Source organism: Scyliorhinus torazame, chromosome 21 (genome assembly GCF_047496885.1).
Source record: "Scyliorhinus torazame isolate Kashiwa2021f chromosome 21, sScyTor2.1, whole genome shotgun sequence".
NCBI classification, from domain to species: domain Eukaryota; kingdom Metazoa; phylum Chordata; class Chondrichthyes; order Carcharhiniformes; family Scyliorhinidae; genus Scyliorhinus; species Scyliorhinus torazame.
This window is the reverse complement of record NC_092727.1, coordinates 117394789-117416306: the sequence shown is the minus strand read 5'-3', so window position 1 is coordinate 117416306 and position 21518 is coordinate 117394789. Positions and strand designations below refer to the sequence as shown.

The following is a 21518-nucleotide window of genomic DNA, read 5'->3' as shown; positions in this document are numbered from 1 at the left end:
ATTATCAAGGAATTGCACAGATTGAATCATTAAAATCAAGAGAAAAAAACCCAAAATTACTCTCATGGCATTTCCAGAAACAATTAAAGGAATTTGAATTAATAATTGAGCCAGAAAAATAATGCCCTCGGCGCAGATGGTGATCGGCTAAGATTCCAATTGTTGCTGCAATTAGTGGGATATTGACACTCACTGAACCCATGGGGTACACCCATCCCCATCCTTCACCACCCCCTTCTCCTGATGTTTCTTAATGTGGAACTTGAGATTTGTGAGAGAACGTTTATAGATAGAATTTATAGAATTTTACAGTGCAGTAGCAGGCCATTCGGCCCATCGAGTCTGCACCGGCTCTTGGAAAGAGCACCCAAGGTCAAAACCCTCACCCTATCCCCATAACCCCATCCAACCCTAAAGGCAATTTTGGACACTAAGGGCAATTTATCATGGCCAATCCACCGAACCTGAACATCTTTGAACTGTGGGAGGAAACTGGAGCACCCGGAGGAAACCCACGCAGACACGGGGAGGATGTGCAGACTCCGCACAGACAGTGACCCAAGCCGGAATTGAACCTGGGACCCTGGAGCTGTGAAGCAATTGTGCTATCCACAATGCTACTGTGCTGCCCTAACTCCAAACCCATTCGTTTACGCAGGGGTAATGTTCTGCTTGTTGTTACTGGACTCGTAACCTAAAGAATTTTTACAAAACTGGAATTAAAAAGCTAGCCCCAGTAGAAGAGCCCGTGATGTTGACAGGTTGTCGCCGAATCGCAACTGTCCTTTAATGGCAGTAACAATCATGGAGAGACATCAAATGGCCTTCCAATTTGCCATCGCTCGTTCTTGCATTTATACAATCTCAGACTAAAGGGACGATCCTTTAAAACAGAGATGAGGAGGAATTTCTTCAGCTAGAGAGAGGGCGGTGAATCTGTGGAACTCTTTGCCGCAGAAGGCTGTGGAGGTCTAAATCACTGAGAGTCTTTAAGACAGAGATAGATGGGTTCTTGATTAATAAGGGGGTCGGGGGTTATGGGGAGAAGGCAGGAGAATGGGGATGAGAAAAATATCAGCCATGATTGAATGGCGGAGCAGACTCGATGGGCCGAGTGGCCTAATTCTGCTCCTATGTCTTATGTTCCTATGGTCTTACACGCTGAAAGCCAGAATCTAGGCCTTTCCCTGTCCCCCACCGCATAGCCTTTCAATCACAGACTGAGTTACGGATGTTCCTGTCCTTACACTGTTCTCTTTTTTCCCGTTTTTAGGGTTTCTTCAGGAGAACAATCCAGAAAAACCTGCACCCTGCCTATTCCTGTAAATATGACGGCTGCTGCGTGATTGACAAGATCACCAGGAACCAATGCCAGCTCTGCCGATTCAAGAAATGTACTGCCGTCGGCATGGCGATGGACTGTAAGAGCCCCTCTTTTCGTATTTCTGGCTTCTTCTGTCGTCTTGTTGCTTGTACACCCTCAGCGCAATGAAGATGAAGTGTAATCGAAATTCAGTCAGTGGAGGAGGGCACCATGCCAGTTTGTTGGGTAGGCCTTCTCACACCTCCAGCCACATTTAAACCTTTCCATTTCTTGCTATCACACGGAGTAGTTGAGGTGAACAGCATGGATCCATTTAAGGGGAATCTAGATCGGCACACGAGTTGTGAAGGAATAGAAAGATATGCTGCTAGCATTGGACGAAGAGGGTTAGGAAAATAAATACTAGCACAGACCAACTGTGCCAAATGGTCTGTTTCTATGTTATGCAATCAAAATAATTTTTCTCTTTCTTGCTCTCTCACTCTCTCTCCCTCCCGCTCTCTCTCATTCTCTCTCTCGCTCTTGATGTGTTAAGTAAGTTGGTTCAACGTTGACTACAACTGGATGCTGTGAAACTAGAAACAGGGGCGAAATTCTCCCCCAACGGCGCGATGTCCACCGACTGGCGCCAAAAACGGCGCCAATCAGACGGGCATCGCGCCGGCCCAAAGGTGCGGAATGCTCCACATCTTTGGGGGCCGAGCCCCAACATTGAGGGGCTAGGCCGGCACCGGAGGGATTTCCGCCCCGCCAGCTGGCGGAAACGGCATTTGTTGCCCCGCCAGCTGGCGCGGAAATGCGGCGCATGCGCGGGAGCGTCAGCGGCCGCCGACAGTTTCCCGCGCATGCGCAGTGGGGAGAGTCTCTTCTGCCTCCGCCCTGGTGGAGGCCGTGGCAGAGGCGGAAGGAAAAGAGTGCCCCCACGGCACAGGCTCGCCCGCGGATCGGTGGGCCCCGATCGCGAGCCAGGCCACCGTGGGGGCACCCCCCGGGCCAGATCACCCCGCGCCCCCCCCAGGACCCCGGAGCCCGCCCACGCCGCCTGGTCCCGCCGGTAAATACCAGCTTTGATTTACGCCGGCGGGACAGGCAATTTCTGGGCGGGACTTCGGCCCATCCGGGCCGGAGAATTGAGCGGGGGGTCCCGCCAACCGGCGCGGCCCGATTCCCGCCCCCGCCCAATCTCTGGTACCGGAGACTTCGGCGGGGGCGGGGGCGGGATTCACGGCGGCCAACGGCCATTCTCCGACCCGGCGGGGGGTCGGAGAATGATGCCCCAGGTTTCTGACACAGGAGATGGTCCAACACTGTTTTATTGAACCTCCTGATTGCTGTACATAGTCTGCTGTGAGTTGACACTCGATCAATCTAACTGCTAACCTCCTACTGGCTTGACCAGACTAACTCTCTACCTCATGGTGATAGTGCTCACTGGCTTGTGCACTCTTACTATCTCAGTAGCTGTGTCCTGTAGAGAGAGGGAGAGTCTTGATGCCCTGTGTGCTTTATAGTCCTGTCTGGTGATTGGTTGTTATGTGTCGTGTGTGTTCATTGGTTATCCTGTGTGTCAATCATTGCCCGTCTGCATCTCATTCTATACATGAGTGGATATTATGACAGCTCTCTCTCACTCTCTCTCTCTGGCTCTCTCTCATTCCCTCTCTCGGTCTGTCTCCCTCACTCTCTCTCTCTCGCTCTCCCTCTCATTCTCTCTCTCTACACCACCCACCACCACTGTCTCTTATGACTTTCTTGATTCTTTCCTTGCTATTGTTGCTCCTGGTAACGTTCCTGGTAACCATCAGAATTAACCAAATATCTGTTCTACGAATGCTTCATCCTAGTCTCCATGGTAGCTCATTCTTTCCCAGAAGCTCAGAACCATAGAACTCACCAAGGGCCCTGTTTGAAGTCGGTTTGAGGGGGTGGGTTTTGACTGTGCTGAAACCTTGCCCAATATTGGGCTGTAAACTCCTCGGAGTGGCAATCAAGCCCCCCCCCCCCCCCCCCCCCATACCCACTTACCTGCACCAGATTTCTTTGGTGCCCGTCTCACCTGACCATCCTCACTCAGGCTGGTTGAGATCAAGATGGAAGAGCAGCTACCCACGAGGCCCAGCATCGAAGTCTACCAGAGTCGATGCTTTCTTACGGCCTAGCTTCCATCAGGCAGGCCCGATTGAAAATGGCAGGCCAGGGAGTGTGTACGTTAAGTGCATTTAAGGGATGTAGGGGATGGGGGAGATCAGGGGTTGAAGGGGTTGAACATCAGGGGGGAGGTGTGGGGGGGTGGGATATTGGACATCAGGTGGGGGATGGGGTGTTCGGACATCGGAATAGGAGTGTGGGGGGGGGGGGCGCTTTGGTGTTGGAGCATTGGGAGGGGGTGGGGGGGTCTGGCACCGAGGGGCGGGTGGTGGTGGAGGTCAGAGGGTTGGGGGTCGGGTCGGGGAAGGTCAGATCGGGTGGGCCGAGGGGTCAGGTAAGGCCATGGGGTGGGGAGGGGTGAAATGGAGCTGCCAGGGGTGCGGGATTGGTCGGATGTCAGGGGTTGGAATGGGGTCAGGTTGAGGGGGTTCCTGCCAGTTTGGAGAGGGTCAGTGGGGTCCACCCGGGTCAGGTCGGGTAAGGTCAATCTGGATCGGGTGTTGGGAGGGGGTGGAGTTCAAGCCGGGCCTAGGAATCAGGTTGGGGATGGGACTTGGGCCGTGGGTTGAGGGGGTAGGGGGAATCCCATGGGTGTTCGGAAGCTGGGGATCACTATGAGGGGTTGGATAGTCGGGGTTGTGGGGGAGACCCTGGGGCAGGGGGGAAGACCTATGTGGAAATTGGGCTGGATATTTAAAACAATTACGCATAAGTTGGAAGAGGTTTTATTTCTCTATTTTTGTCCGAGTAAACTTTAACTCAACACTCACGGAGCCATCTGAAGTTAGTGATCAAAATCGCTTTCCCAGGTGGTTCACAGAACAGCACAATTACCCAGAGGAAGTTATCGGGCTGCATTCTCCGATTCTGGGACTACGCCCCCATGCCGGCGTGGAAACAGTGGCGTTTCACGCCAGAATGAATGGCGTACAACGGCCACCGAGTCCCCGTTTTGCTGGGGGCTAGAAACCGAGCAGTGTAGAGCACCCGGCTCTAGCTGCCGATCCACCCCGGAGAATTGCCGGGTCCGTGGCCGTGCAGACTCACGGTGGCGGCCTGTCAGCAGCCACGCCGTGCTACATAGCAGCGGTCGCTCGCGAACCTGGCCCGTGAAATAGTCCCCCCACTTTAGCCGGTTCGCGCACCCTGGACCCTCCCCCCCCCCCCCCCCATACCCAGTGCCCCCAGCCCCTAATAAAGTCCCCCCCTGCCCACGGATCGGCCCTTCCCCGACTGTGACAGCGCCGGGCTGAGTCCGCTGCCGCCACGCCGAGTTCCCGACAGAATGGGACCACCCGCGACCCATGCCGTCGGGAACTTGGCCGACCGGGAGGAGGAGCATCGGTGGGCGTGCCTCAGGCAATGTCCTGAGACCGTCGATATGTGGCCCAGCGTACCCACAGAGTACGCCACTTTGGAGGGGGCGGAGCATAATGAAAGTGGCACCGCCCCCGATTTTGTCAGGAACTCTGATTCTCCGGCTGATCGCCGAACGTGATTTTGCCGTCGGCAACCGGAGAATCCAGCATTCTGGATAATGCTTTCTTGGGATGTTCCAAGAGGGATTTCTCAGTGCATCATTGGGATACCCCTCCAAATCCCACACTGGAGAACCTGGAGGTTATGGCCCATTATATCTGTTGCTCATTCCTTCTTATCTCAGATCCTTAAAATCCGAGCTTGGTACAAGATAAGCTTTTCGACATAATTCACCTCAAATTATTTCCTATTTTATTAACTCTGGTGTTGTCCTTCTTAATAGGTTTTGGCCTTGACTAGGTCACTTACCCTTTTAGTAGCAGGTGTACCATAGGTCATATGGAGTTTCCCCATTATCATGTGAGAGTGCCTTTAAGAAATGGATGTTTACGCAATGTACCTTTAAGAAAATGCAGTGATGGCAGAGTGTGGGTGGAGCTGGGTTTTAGGTCAGCCATTTTGAAGTTTGAGTTTGAAAAGAGCTGGTGTGTGTCTGTGTGTTTCCAGAGAGCTGCAGTTTGAAAAAGCAGCTTGTTGTGTCTGTGTGTTTCCAGAGAGCTGCAGTTTGGAGGAAAAGAGCTTGGGGAGTGTCTGTGTTTTGCAGTGAGCTGGATTTGCTGTGATCTCTGCCATGAAAGACTATCTCTGGATCATTTGGGTGATTTAAACTCATAATAGTAAAGCTTTTAACCTGATGTGATTCTGTTTAAAGGTGTTAAGTCTCTTGGAAGTGTGAAGGAACATTTTGAGGAATTATTTACTGTTGCAATATTTTCGGAGTTATCTTTGAAGTAAGAGGTGTTAAGAGATCCAATGTTTATTTAAGATGTTAAGTTGAGTTCATGGAATAAACATTGTTTTGTGTTTAAAAACCCATGTGTCCATAATTGTAATCGCCCACCGAGGGAACAAGCCGTGTGCAAGGAAAAGCAACAAATACATTAAGGGGGGAGGTTGGTTGAACTCCATGATATATTTTGGGGTTCTGAAAATGCCTCGCCCATACCACCATGCAGCTTCCAATTTGCGCTATTCCCTTCCAAAGCCTTCCCTTCCACTCTTAATTAAAACCTATTATACTAATATTAATTGAGTAGCTCAACCAAAGAGACAGAACAGAAATTGTGGCGCTCAATTGATCTGTGCTCAATTATCTGAGCCTGGTTACTGATCTATGTTTGATTGATTAAGCCTGGGTGTGGACTCAGAGCTAAGAAGCTGAGTTGGGATCAGCGTGGTGTAGACATTTTGTGATTGCAGAGATATTTTTAAAATATTGCAAACTAAGCTGCTGCACACTTAGGAGCTAGTGGCATCTCTGCATTGCACTGAGATATGTAGAACATTCAACAAACATGATGGACCGAATGGCCTCTTTCTGTTCCGTATCATTCTATGCAGCATCATTGATATTTGTCCTGATTTCGCAGGTACCGTAGAGAAAGGAGCAATCGCTGACCAGAAATCTGCTAATGTTATACTGCTGTTGCTATTGATTTTTCTTCATTGCCCTCTAACGTGGAGAGGTGTGAGATAATTTAAATGTCGTGACCACTGAACTAAATGTGACTTTTAATAAATGGCCAGTAGTCACTTCAGTGAACCTAATTAAAAGACAAGGCAGTACACATATTTTAACGCGTTGACAGCAAGTGTAGGAGAAACCTTCATTAAAACATCTGGGTTGACTTGTGTGGAATGGGACTGAATCAGAGACCGACTTGACTATGGTATATTTAAAGGATAGGCTTGCAGACCATGAAGTTACTAACAAGCAAGAGCTTTATTGGAAAGGAGTTTTCTCCACAGGCTGTTAGGATAGCCTGCCCGTTTGCCCACGGAAACGGCCGACGGAATCATGAATACATCACATGATTGGACTCTTAAAGTGACCATTTTCCAACGAGGAAGAGACATGAATACTTTCAGCCCCCTTTACATCAGAGGTTCCTGCAACGAAACACGGCTCAACTTACTGGCCTCGTCCCGCCTGACTTGGTGTCTCAACAAGGCCGCTGAATCTCGCAAGAGACCTCGCATGAGATTCATGATGTTCAAGACGTCTCGCACTGGGTGAGATCCAGATCAGCATATTTAAATGGACCAGTTCGGCCTCCCGAGCGAGACCGGACGCTGCTTAGTATTGGTCCACACCAACTGGACCAGCCGTAACGGCACCTGGGGCGTCTCCCAGGCCATTGGAGACTCCTGGGTGGTCGGAGACAGGGAAGGGTGGCACCCTGTCTCTCGCTCTGGCACCCGAGTGCCTTGGCACTGCCAGCTGGGCATATTGGCACTGCCACCCTTTCACCACCCTGCTGGCGCGGGTATGAAGGTGGTACGAGGCAAGGGTATTAAGGAGCCTCATAAAGGTTGGGGGTGAAGGATGGGCGTCCTGAAAGGGGCGGACCCAAGTGATGGGGTGGGGAGGCCTGAAAATGGGGGCCCCTCAACAATCTCATAGCAGGGTGTCCTCACTGGCGGGGGGGGGGGGGGGGGGTAATGCCCATGTGTGCAGTGGTGGTGGAAGTGTGGGGGACCCTCAAGCGCACTTAGAGATCAGGGCACTCCTTCAAGATGGCAGCCTGATCTCTTGAGGAGCTGGTCTCGCTGGCGTGTTCAGCTCCCAGTATTGAAAATCTTTCCAAGTGTGGGTTAGACTGGGAAGAAACTACCCAAGACCCCCAAAATGACGCAGGGTGTGATTTAACGGAAATGAAACAGAGGGCATGATTCTCCGGCCGGGTTGTGCACTCGCTTGAGCACAACGCGGCCGGAAAATGCTGGGGGAAGGTCTCCAGAGAGCCTCCTGACAGGCTCTGCACCTCCTGGGATTCTCCGAAGTCCCGCGAGACGTCGGAGTCGGAACTCTGCCCCAAATGGGCGGGACCGAATGATGCTTGCGGAAGTAGGTCACAAAACCTACTTACGACCGACCTGCCTTGATTCCACCAGTCCCCCTGATTCTTCTGCCTCCCCAGAAAGATTTCAGCCGGGTGCCAATCAGTGCTGGTCCACACTAACTTGGACCAGGCGGAACGGCACCCATGGGGTCTCCCGGGCCACCGGAGACCCCTGGGTGGTGAGAGTAAGTGCAGGTTGTCCCCCTGGCCCTCTCCTTGGAAGGTAGGCACCTTGGCAATGCCCAGCTGGCACCATGGCACTGCCAAGGTCCCCGGATGGCACTGCCAATGTGCCCGGATGGCACTGCAAAGCCAGCAGGAGCACTGCCTGGGTGCCAGGGTGACAGTGCAAGGGTGCCCAAGTGCTAGGGTGGCACTGCCAGGAGCCAAGGGGACCATGCCCATCAAATGAGGGTGGAGGGGGGATTTGAAGGATGGGGGAGTGCAAGACAAGTAAATAGGGGCCTCTGGGAGGTTGGGTGGGTGTCCTCGAAAGGAGACGGTGCTGTAAGAGCACTTTGGGGGGCCTGAAGAGGTGAGATCCCCAGAGACCCTATCATGGGGTGTCCTCACTTGGGGGGGGGAGGGGGGGGGGGGGTAGTGCCCATGTGTGTGGGGGGTGATATTGCCCATGGGCGGGGGATGTAGGGGATCCTCAAGCTCACTAAGAGGTCGGGCACCCTTTCAAAATAGCGGCCTGATGTCTGAGTTCAGCTTCCCGGTGCTAACAAATGTGGGCTGAACCAGTGAGAAACTCCCCAGGATCCAAAAAAGTGACTAAGTGTCATTGAATAACGGTGGGGAAGTTGCCGACCAAGCTGGCGGGAAGCTCCCTAAAAAACCCACCACAAATTAACTTGGAAATTTTTGAAATAATCGCGCTCAGAGTCCCATGGCAAGCGTGTTTAGCCGGGTGTTTCCCGGTGATGGCAGCGCCAGGAACGACCCCGCTATTAAATGGGATTCGGCAAGGAAAGCCCCGGCAATGCCGCAGTTAGTCGCATTTTCAAATGGCACCCTGATCACTAGACCGCCCACTGTGCCCTCCGGAACCGCCAACGCCCCAACTCACCTATCAGGGAGTCATCGAGTACCCCATACCCCACCTCATAAGGGCAGGGAACCCATGGCCCCGATTCCTGGGATGGGCAAAATGCCACCCAGGCACTGGCACCCTGGCAGTATCCCTGCCAGGATGCCTAGATGGCATCATGGGTGCCAAAGTACTACCCGGCCTAGAGCCCAACCACCCAGGGGCCCCAATCGCCTGGGAGACCTCCCCAAGTGCCGATATGCCTGGTCCACATTGGTGGAGACCAGTACTAAACGGCGCTCGCTCATAGTTCCCGAGGCACCAGGATTAGATTCCACGCCTTGGGTAACTCCGGCGAGAGCATATTCGGGCTGGTTTAGCTCAGTGGGCTAGACAGCTGGTTTGTGATGCAGAACAAGGCCAGCAGCGCGGGTTCAGCTTACCTGAACAGGCGCCGGAATGTGGCGACTAAGGGGCTTTTCACAGTAACTTCATACTTGTGACAATAAAAGGTTGTTATTATTATTAGTATTAATCATGTGAGCCTGTCTGGACACTTGAACATGGGCAGCACGGTAGCATAGTGGTTAGCACAGTTGGTTCACAGCTCCAGGGTCTCTAGTTCGATTCCCGGCTTGGGTCACTGTCTGTGCGGAGTCTGCACGTTCTCCCCATGTGTGCGTGGGTTTCCTCCGGGTGCTCCGGTTTCCTCCCACAGTCCAAAGATGAGCGGGTTAGGTGGATTGGCCAATCTAAATTGCTCTTAGTGTCCAAAAAGGTTAAGTGGGGTTACTGGGTTACGGGGATAGGGTGGAGGTATGGGCTTCAGTAGGGTGCTCTTTCCAAGAGCCAGTGCAGACTCGATGGGCCAAATGGCCTCCTTCTGCACTGTAAATTCTATGATTCTACGCAAATTTAGGTCTGGGCGAGTGCAGATTCTGATGCCTCGTGAGATCTCGTTAGATCTCACGAGGCATGGTGAGGCCGGTAAATCTCGGCCGAAGTGTGGGTGAATTCCAGTGTGGATGTCACCCAAAAAAACGCCGGGGGAAACCCCCCCAAACCCAGCCAAAATGACAGTAGAAATTGTTTGGTTGAATTCTGCACACACTATAACGTCAACAATCAAAATTTACACCATGAACAATTAATAAACATAACAGTCAATAAGTTAGACATTTTGGCGGACATTGGTTTCTGTGTGATTGTCGACGAACCTCAGGCCTCTGCTTTTCGTGTTTTTGGCTCAGTTTGCACATTGTCCGTAGTTGTTTCAACCGGAGTCAACGTCATGTTCGTGGGTTGACTCAGTGTCAAAGTGTCCTCAGCTGGGGCCCCGTCTTCCACAATTGTTGCTGGTATTGTCAGGTTCTCAGGGATGTTTAGGTCTTCACTTGGCACAGCTTGTTGTAGACTCTCGGTTGTCTCTGTCTCTGGCAAACTAGTTGTGTTGTTAAACGTTGATCAGTGTGCCTCCTCCATGCTCCATCGTCCCGAATTTGAATAGTGTAGGAGACCGGTCCTGTCTGTGCTAAGACAATGGCAGGTATCCACTTCTCACTGTTGGTATAGTTCCATATGCCAATACATAGAACATAGAACATAGAACAATACAGCGCAGTACAGGCCCTTTGGCCCACGATGTTGCACCAAAACAAAAGCCATCTAACCTACACTATGCCATTATCATCCATATGCTTATCCAATAAACTTTTAAATGCCCTCAATGTTGGCGAGTTCACTACTGTAGCAGGTAGGGCATTCCACGGCCTCACTACTCTTTGCGTAAAGAACCTACCTCTGACCTCTGTCCTATATCTATTACCCCTCAGTTTAAAGTTATGTCCCCTCGTGCCAACCATTTCCATCCGCGGGAGAAGGCTCTCACTGTCCACCCTATCCAACCCCCTGATCATTTTGTATGCCTCTATTAAGTCTCCTCTTAACCTTCTTCTCTCCAACGAAAACAACCTCAAGTCCATCAGCCTTTCCTCATAAGATTTTCCCTCCATACCAGGCAACATCCTGGTAAATCTCCTCTGCACCCGCTCCAAAGCCTCCACGTCCTTCCTATAGTGCGGTGACCAGAACTGTACGCAATACTCCAAATGCGGCCGTACCAGAGTTCTGTACAGCTGCAACATGACCTCCCGACTCCGGAACTCAATCCCTCTACCAATAAAGGCCAACACTCCATAGGTCTTCTTCACAACCCTATCAACCTGGGTGGCAACTTTCAGGGATCTATGTACATGGACACCTAGATCCCTCTGCTCATCCACACTTTCAAGAACTTTACCATTAGCCAAATATTCCGCATTCCTGTTATTCCTTCCAAAGTGAATCACCTCACACTTCTCTACATTAAACTCCATTTGCCACCTCTCAGCCCAGCTCTGCAGCTTATCTATATCCCTCTGTAACCTGCTACATCCTTCCACACTATCGACAACACCACCGACTTTAGTATCGTCTGCAAATTTACTCACCCACCCTTCTGCGCCTTCCTCTAGGTCATTGATAAAAATGACAAACAGCAACGGCCCCAGAACAGATCCTTGTGGTACTCCACTTGTGACTGTACTCCATTCTGAACATTTCCCATCAACCACCGCCCTCTGTCTTCTTTCAGCTAGCCAATTTCTGATCCACATCTCTAAATCACCCTCAATCCCCAGCCTCCGTATTTTCTGCAATAGCCTACCGTGGGGAACCTTATCAAACGCTTTGCTGAAATCCATATACACCACATCAACTGCTCTACCCTCATCTACCTGTTCAGTCACCTTCTCAAAGAACTCAATAAGGTTTGTGAGGCATGACCTACCCTTCACAAAGCCATGCTGACTATCCCTGATCTTATTATTCCTATCTAGATGATTATAAATCTTGTCTCTTATAATCCCCTCCAAGACTTTTCCCACTACAGACGTGAGGCTCACCAGTCTATAGTTGCCGGGGTTGTCTCTGCTCCCCTTTTTGAACAAAGGGACCACATTTGCTGTCCTCCAGTCCTCTGGCACTATTCCTGTAGCCAATGATGACATAAAAATCAAAGCCAAAGGTCCAGCAATCTCTTCCCTGGCCTCCCAGAGAATCCTAGGATAAATCCCATCAGGTCCCGGGGACTTATCTATTTTCAGCCTGTCCAGAATTGCCAACACCTCTTCCCTACGTACCTCAATGCCATCTATTCTATTAGCCTGGGGCTCAGCATTCTCCTCCACAACATTATCTTTTTCCTGAGTGAATACTGACGAAAAATATTCATTTAGTATCTCGCCTATCTCTTCAGACTCCACACACAATTTCCCATCCCTGTCCTTGACTGGTCCTACTCTTTCCCTAGTCATTCGCTTATTCCTGACATATCTATAGAAAGCTTTTGGGTTTTCCTTGATCCTTCCTGCCAAATACTTCTCATGTCCCCTCCTTGCTCGTCTTAGCTCTCTCTTTAGATCCTTCCTCGCTACCTTGTAACTATCCATCGCCCCAACTGAAACTTCACACCTCATCTTCACATAGGCCTCCTTCTTCCTCTTAACAAGAGATTCCACTTCCTTGGTAAACCACGGTTCCCTCGCTCGACGCCTTCCTCCCTGCCTGACCGGTACATACTTATCAAGAACACGCAGTAGCTGATCCTTGAACAAGCCCCACTTATCCAGTGTGCCCAACACTTGCAGCCTACTTCTCCACCTTATCCCCCCCAAGTCACGTCTAATGGCATCATAATTGCCCTTCCCCCAGCTATAGCTCTTGCCCTGCGGTGTATACTTATCCCTTTCCATCATTAACGTAAACGTCACCGAATTGTGGTCACTGTCCCCAAAGTGCTCTCCTACCTCCAAATCCAACACCTGGCCTGGTTCATTACCCAAAACCAAATCCAACGTGGCCTCGCCTCTTGTTGGCCTGTCAACATATTGTTTCAGGAAACCCTCCTGCACACACTGTACAAAAAACGACCCATCTATTGTACTCGAACTATATCTTTTCCAGTCAATATTTGGAAAGTTAAAGTCTCCCATAATAACTACCCTGTTACTTTCGCTCTTATCCAGAATCATCTTCGCCATCCTTTCCTCTACATCCCTAGAACTATTAGGAGGCCTATAAAAAACTCCCAACAGGGTGACCTCTCCTTTCCTGTTTCTAACTTCAGCCCATACTACCTCGGAAGAAGAGTCCCCATCTAGCATCCTCTCCGCCACCGTTATACTGCTCTTGACTAGCAGCGCCACACCTCCCCCTCTTTTGCCTCCTTCTCTGAGCTTACTAAAACACCTAAACCCCGGAACCTGCAACATCCATTCCTGTCCCTGCTCTATCCATGTCTCCGAAATGGCCACAACATCGAAGTCCCAGGTACCAACCCATGCTGCCAGTTCCCCTACCTTGTTTTGTATACTCCTGGCATTGAAGTAGACACACTTCAAACCACCTACCTGAACACTGGCCCCCTCCTGCGACGTCAAATCTGTGCTCCTGACCTCTATACTCTCATTCTCCCTTACCCTAAAACTACAATCCAGGTTCCCATGCCCCTGCTGCATTAGTTTAAACCCCCCCCCCCCAAAGAGCACTAACAAATCTCCCCCCCAGGATATTTGTGCCCCTCAGGTTCAGATGTAGACCATCCTGTCTGTAGAGGTCCCACCTTCCCCAGAAAGAGCCCCAGTTATCCAGAAATCTGAATCCCTCCCGCCTGCACCATCCCTGTAGCCACGTGTTTAAATGCTCTCTCTCCCTATTCCTCATCTCACTATCACGTGGCACGGGCAACAACCCAGAGATAATAACTCGGATGGTTCTAGTTCTGAGCTTCCATCCTAGCTCCCTGAAAGCCTGCCTGACATCCTTGTCCCCTTTCCTACCTATGTCGTTAGTGCCAATGTGGACCACGACTTGGGGCTGCTCCCCCTCCCCCCTAAGGACCCGGAAAACACGATCCGAGACATCACGTACCCTTGCACCTGGGAGGCAACATACCAAACGTGAGTCTCTCACGCTCCCACAAAATCTCCTATCTGTGCCCCTGACTATAGAGTCCCCAATTACTAATGCTCTGCTCCTCTCCCCCCTTCCCTTCTGAGCAACAGGGACAGACTCCGTGCCAGAGGCCCGTACCCCATGGCTTACCCCTGGTAAGTCATCGTCCCCACAAGTATCCAAAGCGGTATACTTGTTTCTCAGGGGAACGACCGCAGGGGATCCCTGCACTGACTGCTTTTTCCCAGTCCCTCTTACAGTTACCCACCTATCTCCAATCTTTGGTGTAACTAATTCCCTGAAGCTGCTATCTATGACCCCTTCTGCCTCCCGAATGATCCGAAGTTCTTCCAACTCCAGCTCCAGTTCCCTAACTCGGTCTTGGAGGAGCTGGAGATGGCAGCACTTCCTGCAGGTAAAATCAGCAGGGACACTAACTGCATCCCTCACCTCAAACATCCTGCAGGAGGAACATTGCACTCCCTTCCCTGCCATTCCTCTAACTTTCTACCAAGATCTGGCTAACAACTAAATTTAATTTTTTCTAAAAAATAATAATAATATAATAAAATATGGTACTTACCTCAGACCAATGGGTTTTATTATTAGGTTAGAGGAGGAGGGCGGGTGGGAGACACTACACGTGTAGTGTCTCGGGTTTCCTCTCCACCAGAATTTATTGGTGAGGGTCTTCCCAGACGTCCGCGGGTCGACTTCCTGTTCCCGCCTAAAACACTAATTTAAAAAAAAAAAATTCTCAGCTCCTGCTGAAATTGACTAACCAGCCAGCTCCACTCCCGCCGAAATCGACTGGCCTGCCCCTGCAAAGACAAGTGGACAGGACAAGGACAGACTTACCTCCCAGCAGCCACTTCCGCACTGCTCCCGCTGAAACTGACTCACCAGCTGTTCTCCCGCCGAAATCGACTGGCCTGCCCCTGCAAAGACAAGTGCTTTTATACCTCCTGACCTTTCTTAAAAACACGGCTTTCAGTCCTGTTCCCAATTCGCAAATCCTGACTTTGATGTTTCCTCACAACAGTTTATCTTGTCTTAGGCGGCTTCAGCAAATCAAACGCTGAGTGTAGCTAATGTTTTACCATGAGTAATGCCGGAGAACTTTGGGTTACCGAATGTGTTGTATTCCTGTCTGTCACCAGGAATTGGCTTAAGTCATTTAGACAATGTCCTTGCTCACGAGTTACCTTCAATGAACGCTTCATTGTCTGAACAAACAATTTTTAGCCAGCCCATTTGTCGCAGGATGATAAGGAGTGGTTTGGATGCATTGCATTCCGTTCTCCTTTAGATAATTTGTGGTTTCTTGTGAAATGAACTGTGGCCCGTTGTTGCTAACAATTTGTTCAGGATAACTGAATCTTGGGCCGGTGGCGGCTGCGGATCTGGGAGGGGGCTACATTTTTGCTGCCGCTCCACAGTCCGAGTCCGCCATGTCCCACGGGGTGGCTGCTGCAGGCCGCTGCCGTGCGCATGCACGGACTCCCGACCGGAAGTCCGGGAATCGGACTTATTGTCACAAAATCGCTTATTGTCACAAGTAGGCTTCAAATGAAGTTACTGTGAAAGTTGCCACATTCCCGTAACAGCCTCCCCGAACAGGCGCCGGAATGTGGCGACTAGGGGCTTTTCACAGTAACTTCATTTGAAGCCTACTTGTGACAATAAGCGATTTTCATTTCATTTCATTCAATTTCTTATCCGCTGCCAGAACTGCGAGAAGCACTCCATGTCCCTGCCAGCCCCCTTCAGATAGGAGAATCACTCAGGACTTTGTTAAGAAAAGTCCAGAGTGATTTGCCAGCATTTTTACCCTGGCGTGTGGACATAGCCCCATTATTGGAGAATCCCGCCTCTGACCTATGGCACCTTGGTACAATGCAGGCGTGTATGAGATGCCAAATGGAAGTCTTTTATATTTGAATAGCCCTTTGTTTGTCACGATTGTTAAATATCGTTGTGAATCTGCATCCACATTTACCTGACGATAAGCTTGGCTAAGGCCACCTTTACTGAAATGCTGGATTCCAGCCAACCAAGCCAATAAATCATCAATTAAAGGCAGAGGGCACAGAACCGGATTGATAGTGACTTTAAAATCGCCACACCCGTGTCTCAAACCATCTTTCTTCACACGCGTACTATCGACGTGGCCTAATCATTCACGTTAATGGCTTTGAGGACCCCTACCTTGACCAGCCTCTCTAATTCTGCTTCGAACGTAGGCCTGATGGCGTATGGCACTGACCCAGCCTTTAAGCACCTTGCTTGGCTTTCCTCCTTTAGCTTGTCCGAGACCCCTTTCATTCTTCCCAGCTCTCCATTAAAGACACTGGCATGTTTCTTTATCACCTTCAATGGACCTGCTTCGAAACCTGACGTGATATTCACATTGGCCCAGGTTAGCTTGATTCGCTCCAGCCGGGTTCTCCCCATTAGGCTGGATGGCTACCTTTAATGATCTGCAGGGACAAGTCTGTGGTCCGTCCGTTTAGCTGCACATTTACATTGATGTGGCCCCTCAGCGGAACCACTTCTCCAGTATAGGTTTTTAGTATTATGTTTAAGGGTTTTAAGGTGATGTGCCATACTTTCTCTTGGTAAATGGTTTATGGTACCAACGAAACTGCTGTTCCAGTGTTCACCTCCATTTCCACTGGTTGTCCGTCCAGTTGTCAGTCCTTCCAGTCCAAGGGGCGGCATGGTAGCACAGTAGTTAGCACTATGGCTTCACAGCGCCAGGGTCCCAGGTTCGATTCCCGGCTTGGGTCACTGTCTGTGTGGAGTCTGCACGTTCTCCTCGTGTCTGCGTGGGTTTCCTCCGGGTGCTCCGGTTTCCTCCCACAAGTCCCGAAAGACGTGCAGTTAGGTGAATTGGACATTCTGAATTCTCCCTCCGTGTACCCGAACAGGCTCCGGAATGTGGTGACTGGGGGCTTTTCACAGCAACTTCATTGCAATGTTAATGTAAGCCTACTTGTGACAATAAAGATTATTTTTTTAAATGTTAAGGAGTAACCCAGTAACATTTTTTTGCCTGCAATGGCCAGTCCGACACAGACAGTCCGTCATCTGACTGTGACTCTGATCCTTTCCGTACCCTTTTTGGATCCCGTCGGTCCTTTTCCCGCTATTCGCATTTCTATTTGATACACTTGGTTCTTGCTTTTTATGGTTCTTGTTTGGAATTTGTTGCTTCTTTCCCCAAAACGCACCTTCAATATTCCCCTTTTTACCACAATTCCTGCATTTTGTACCTTTGCACCAGCAGTCCGCTGCTGCGTGTCCAGTTTTTGCATATTGGTGGCAATTTTGAACCTGTGTCTATGTTCAGATCCCAGCTGACATTTCATGGATTCTAGTGCTCAAACTTAATTGTTCGGCTTTCTGAGCTGCTAATTCCATAGAGATCCTGGGCTGGATTCTCCAGTTGCCGACGACGAAATCGCATTCGACGAATGGCCGGAGAATCACACTTCCCGACTGAATTGGGGGCGGCGCCGCTTTCGCGATGCTCCTCCCCCTCCAAAGTGGTGTACTCGCAGAGTACGACGTGCCACATATCGACAGCCTCAGGATGTTGCCTGAGGCACGCCCACCAATGCTCTGCCCCCAGCCAGCCGAGTTCCCGACGGCTCTGGACACGTGTTATCTTATCCGTCGGGAAGTCGGTGAGGCGGCTGCGGACTCAGTCCAGCACTGCCACAGTTGGGGGAGGGCCGATCCGCGGGCAGGGGGGGGACATTATTTGGGGCTGGGGACACTGTGGTGGGGCTCTGAGGCACGTGAGCCAGCCGCAGGGGGGGGACTATTTTGTGGGCCGGGTCTGTGAGCCGCCCCCGCCATGTAGCACGGCGCGGCCACTGCAGGCTGCCACGGACCCGGCAATTCTCCAGGGCGCATCGGCAGATGGAGCCAGGTGCTCTATACTGCCGGCATGCTAGCCCCCAGCAAAACGGGGAATCGGTGGCCGTTTTGCGCCAGTTGTTCCGCCACCGTTCCCATGCCGTCGTGGGGACATAGCCCCAGAATCGGAGAATCCATCCCCATGACTTCTAAAGCCTCCTTTAGGTTTAAGTTACTTTCTGTTAACAGTCTTTTCTGGATAGCTTCACGTCTTACCCCACGCACTAGGCTGTCTCTAACAGTGTCATTCAAGACATCTCCAAATTCACAGTGTTCAGCTAATTTCTTCAAAGTAGCTACGAACTGTGTGATTGATTCACTTTTTTGATGGTTACGTTTATGCAACCTGAACCTCTCGGTGAAGACCAATGGTTTAGGTGAGAAGTGGTCAAGCAATATCTTCACCCATAATTTCATCACAGGTTTTCGAGCCTGTTTTTCTGGCTGCCCCAGATTTCACAGGAGGCTGAATTTTTCCCCCCCAATTGTACTCAGGAAAGTTGGGACTACAATATCTGCAACAATTTTATTCGCTTGAATAAAATAATCGATTCTTTCAGTGTATGAGCCCCACTGCTTGATGTTCTCATGATACGGCCCCATGATGCCAAAAATGTCCACCCTTTGTATTATGGAAAGGGCTTGCGTATCCATGATGTGCCATGGAATTTTTAGCACTACCTCGCTTCTTTTTCCGACCCAGTCAGTTTACTTCCGAGTTTTGGAACACCTCCTGCTCTAAATTATTGTTGCAGGGTACCTGGTACTCAAAGTGCCCCCTGTATTCTTCCAGATCTTTCCGGGCAGAGCACGTGGCGAGCTTTGTTTTGATGTTGTTTCCTCTGAAATCTACATTTAAATTTTGGTTCTTTCGATGGTTGCTACAGATATCTGGCATCCCTCCGTTACCAGCTTTGATGTAGCAAAGTTTTTAGCTTCTTAATCCTTTTCGGATTTCTGCGCACAGATCGACGATTTTTTCTTTTTTTTGGTTCTTCTCTGGGAGTCTGCCAGGTTGGCTCCAACCTCCTCGTCGCCAGATTTCTTTGTGGCATTTTTATAGGATAGGCTTGCAGACCACAAAAGTACAAACAAACAAGAGCTTTATTGGAAAGGTGTTTACTCTGCTGGCCATTAGGATATCAATGTCAATGTGCCCGCGCGAATGGCCAAAGACGTCATCAATACATCACCTGATCGGATTCTGAAAGTGACCTTGTTCTAAGTAGGAATAAACATGAATACACAAAAATGACTAACAGCTTTACTTGGTGGAACAGATTGAAACTATTGACAAGAGTATAAGGTAGGGGAGCTGTACCAGTCCATGGAAAAAAAACTTTTAAAAACCAAAATTATTGATAAAGAACTTATTTAAAATCTGCATATATGGAGCCTAACTATGTAATGCAGAAAAATGTGGATTGTCATGTGGTAGAGAAGGAATGTGGAAAGATTCGCTGCTTGCAATGAGGATTTAGATTTGAGAAGATCGGATCAGCCTGTGATCCAACATCAGAACTGTAAAATGCTTGAGCCCCTCATATAATCTCAAAAGGTTTTGATTTAAGCACAGCTTTTAAAGTGTTTGTTCAAGTACTGTATGCTTAATAAATCTGACATATTTATTTACAACCCCTGCTGATTGAGGAGTGAGTTAGTAATAAGAGAAGACTCAAAGGAGCTTTCAGGGGGAGATGGCTCGATATCAAAGTTGTTAACATCCAGGCGTATTTGTAATATTGAGTAGCTTTTTGGGGCCGAGGAGAGGCATTGCTTTTATCGTTTTGGACCTCTCTATTTTTCTTTCCCTGACTGGCTGCCAGCTCAATATTACAGCATTATTCCTGGCGAGAATATGTCCTTGTTCGACATCTGTGTTGAATTTGGGCCAAGGCCAAGAGTTAACAGCCAGACGTTCTACCAAAGCTCCTTCATAACTAGTCAGCTCTGGGCAAGAATAGAGCGACGGGTTGTATACTGGGCACCGAGGGCTGTACGTTCATCCCTTACCTGGACCCCACACATCTTACTTCACCTCCCTCGTCTCAGGATCTGTGAATGGCGCCATCTTGAAAAGGTCAGATGGCCTGAACTCAGAGGTAGTTCTTTGCCTATCCAAAATACAGAGAGGAAACACCCATTCTCTGGCCATTGGGATTCTCTTTTCCCGCCGGCAGCACTCCCAGCAGCGTGGGGTGGAGTAGAGAATCCCGTTGCCAGGGAACGACGCGCCGTCGAGAAACACGCGGCTAGGGGACCGGAGAATCTAGTCCATTAGGTCAGGTGACAAAAGCTAAGTCAGAGGCAGAATTGAAGGCGTATCTTGGATGAAGGAAGTGAGGTGGAGAGGCGCAGGAAGAGAATTCAGTGCTTGGGCCGAGGCAGGTGAATGTTTGGCCACGAATGAGAGAGCAATTAAATTGGCCTGCTGGAGAGGCCAGAATTAGTGGAGTGTCGATATCTCAGAGGGTTGTGGAGATGGAGGCAGTGACAAAGAGATGGGGAGGGGGCGATTGAAAGACAAGGATGAGAATGTTAAAATCAAGTTGATCCAATGAGAGGGCAGCATGGTGGTGCGGTGATTAGCACTACTGCCTCACAGCGCAAGGACCCGGGTTCGATCCCGGCCCCGGGTCACTGTCCGTGTGGAATTTGCACATTCTCCCCATGTCTGCGTGAGTCTCAGCCCCACAACCCAAAGATGTGCTGGGTAGGTGGATTGCCACACCAAATTGCCCATTAATTGTAATAAATTTAAGAATAGTTTATCCAATGAGCAGATGGACACTTGAGACCAGGAAGGTCATAGGTCAGTCCCCGGTTGCTGATCTGAACTGGGTTGGTGGGCGGGACATCACAATTGACCTCAACTTCCAGGGTTAGAGAAAGGAAATTGAGTCAGGATTCCTGCTCTTGATTGTATGAGGATGGCTTGCAAGGGATTAGGCCACAGTATCGATCGAGGTACAAGCCTGCCCAATTCCACTAGGCAGACATCCTTTAAATAACAGCTCTGGGGTTCTTGTAATGGCCGCGGGTCTGTGGGACAGCTGGACTCCCAGATGACACAACATCCCGACCATTTCCTACTGAAACTTTCACAGCTCATCGACAGGAGGGCCTGAGGGATAGCAGTCTGCCAACCAGAAAGAGAAATTTAACAAGTGTTGACATGGTTGCAAAGGGAGAGAAGGTGGTCAGGCCATTTTATTAAATATTCTCTTGTGGAATGTGGGTGTCGCTGGCAAAGTCAGCCTTTGTTGCCCATCCCTAATTACCCTTGACCTGATGATCTGAACATTTCAGTGGGGCAGTTAAGAATCAAGCACGCTGCTGATGGTCTGGAGTCACATGTAGGCCAGACCGGGTAAGGACGGCAGATTTCCTTCCCAGAAGGGCATTAGTGACCCCAGATCATTGGCCTGTGACTCTGCATTACTAGTCCACTGACATTACCGCTGTGCCAACTTCTCCCGTATTCTCTGATTCTTCCCTGAATGTCAGGCTGCGGGGATGGTGAGGGAAGGGGTGGTGGGGGTGCGATGAAGGCCAGGAGAAATGTAATTCCTGAAAAATGCTGCCTTTGAAAGTCTGAATGAGATTGAATGTGGAAAAAAAAACAACTGCAAAAAAAGAATAGCGAGGTAAATGCTTGCATAGTGAGTTTCTGTATATCTCCCTGACTCAAAATTACAATTTCTGCCCGCTCGAC

At 50.0% G+C, this 21518-nt stretch overlaps 1 protein-coding gene across 2 annotated transcripts in view; it reads left to right on the top strand.

Annotated features, from left to right (window-relative positions):
* LOC140398569 (thyroid hormone receptor alpha-like) overlaps positions 1–21518 on the top strand; it is a 433293-nt gene that overhangs the window by 384017 nt on the left and 27758 nt on the right. For both annotated transcript variants that reach the window (XM_072487371.1, XM_072487372.1), the window contains one exon: positions 1274–1421. In XM_072487371.1, coding sequence (XP_072343472.1) covers positions 1274–1421 — 148 coding nt within the window. The remainder of the gene's footprint in view (positions 1–1273; positions 1422–21518) is intronic.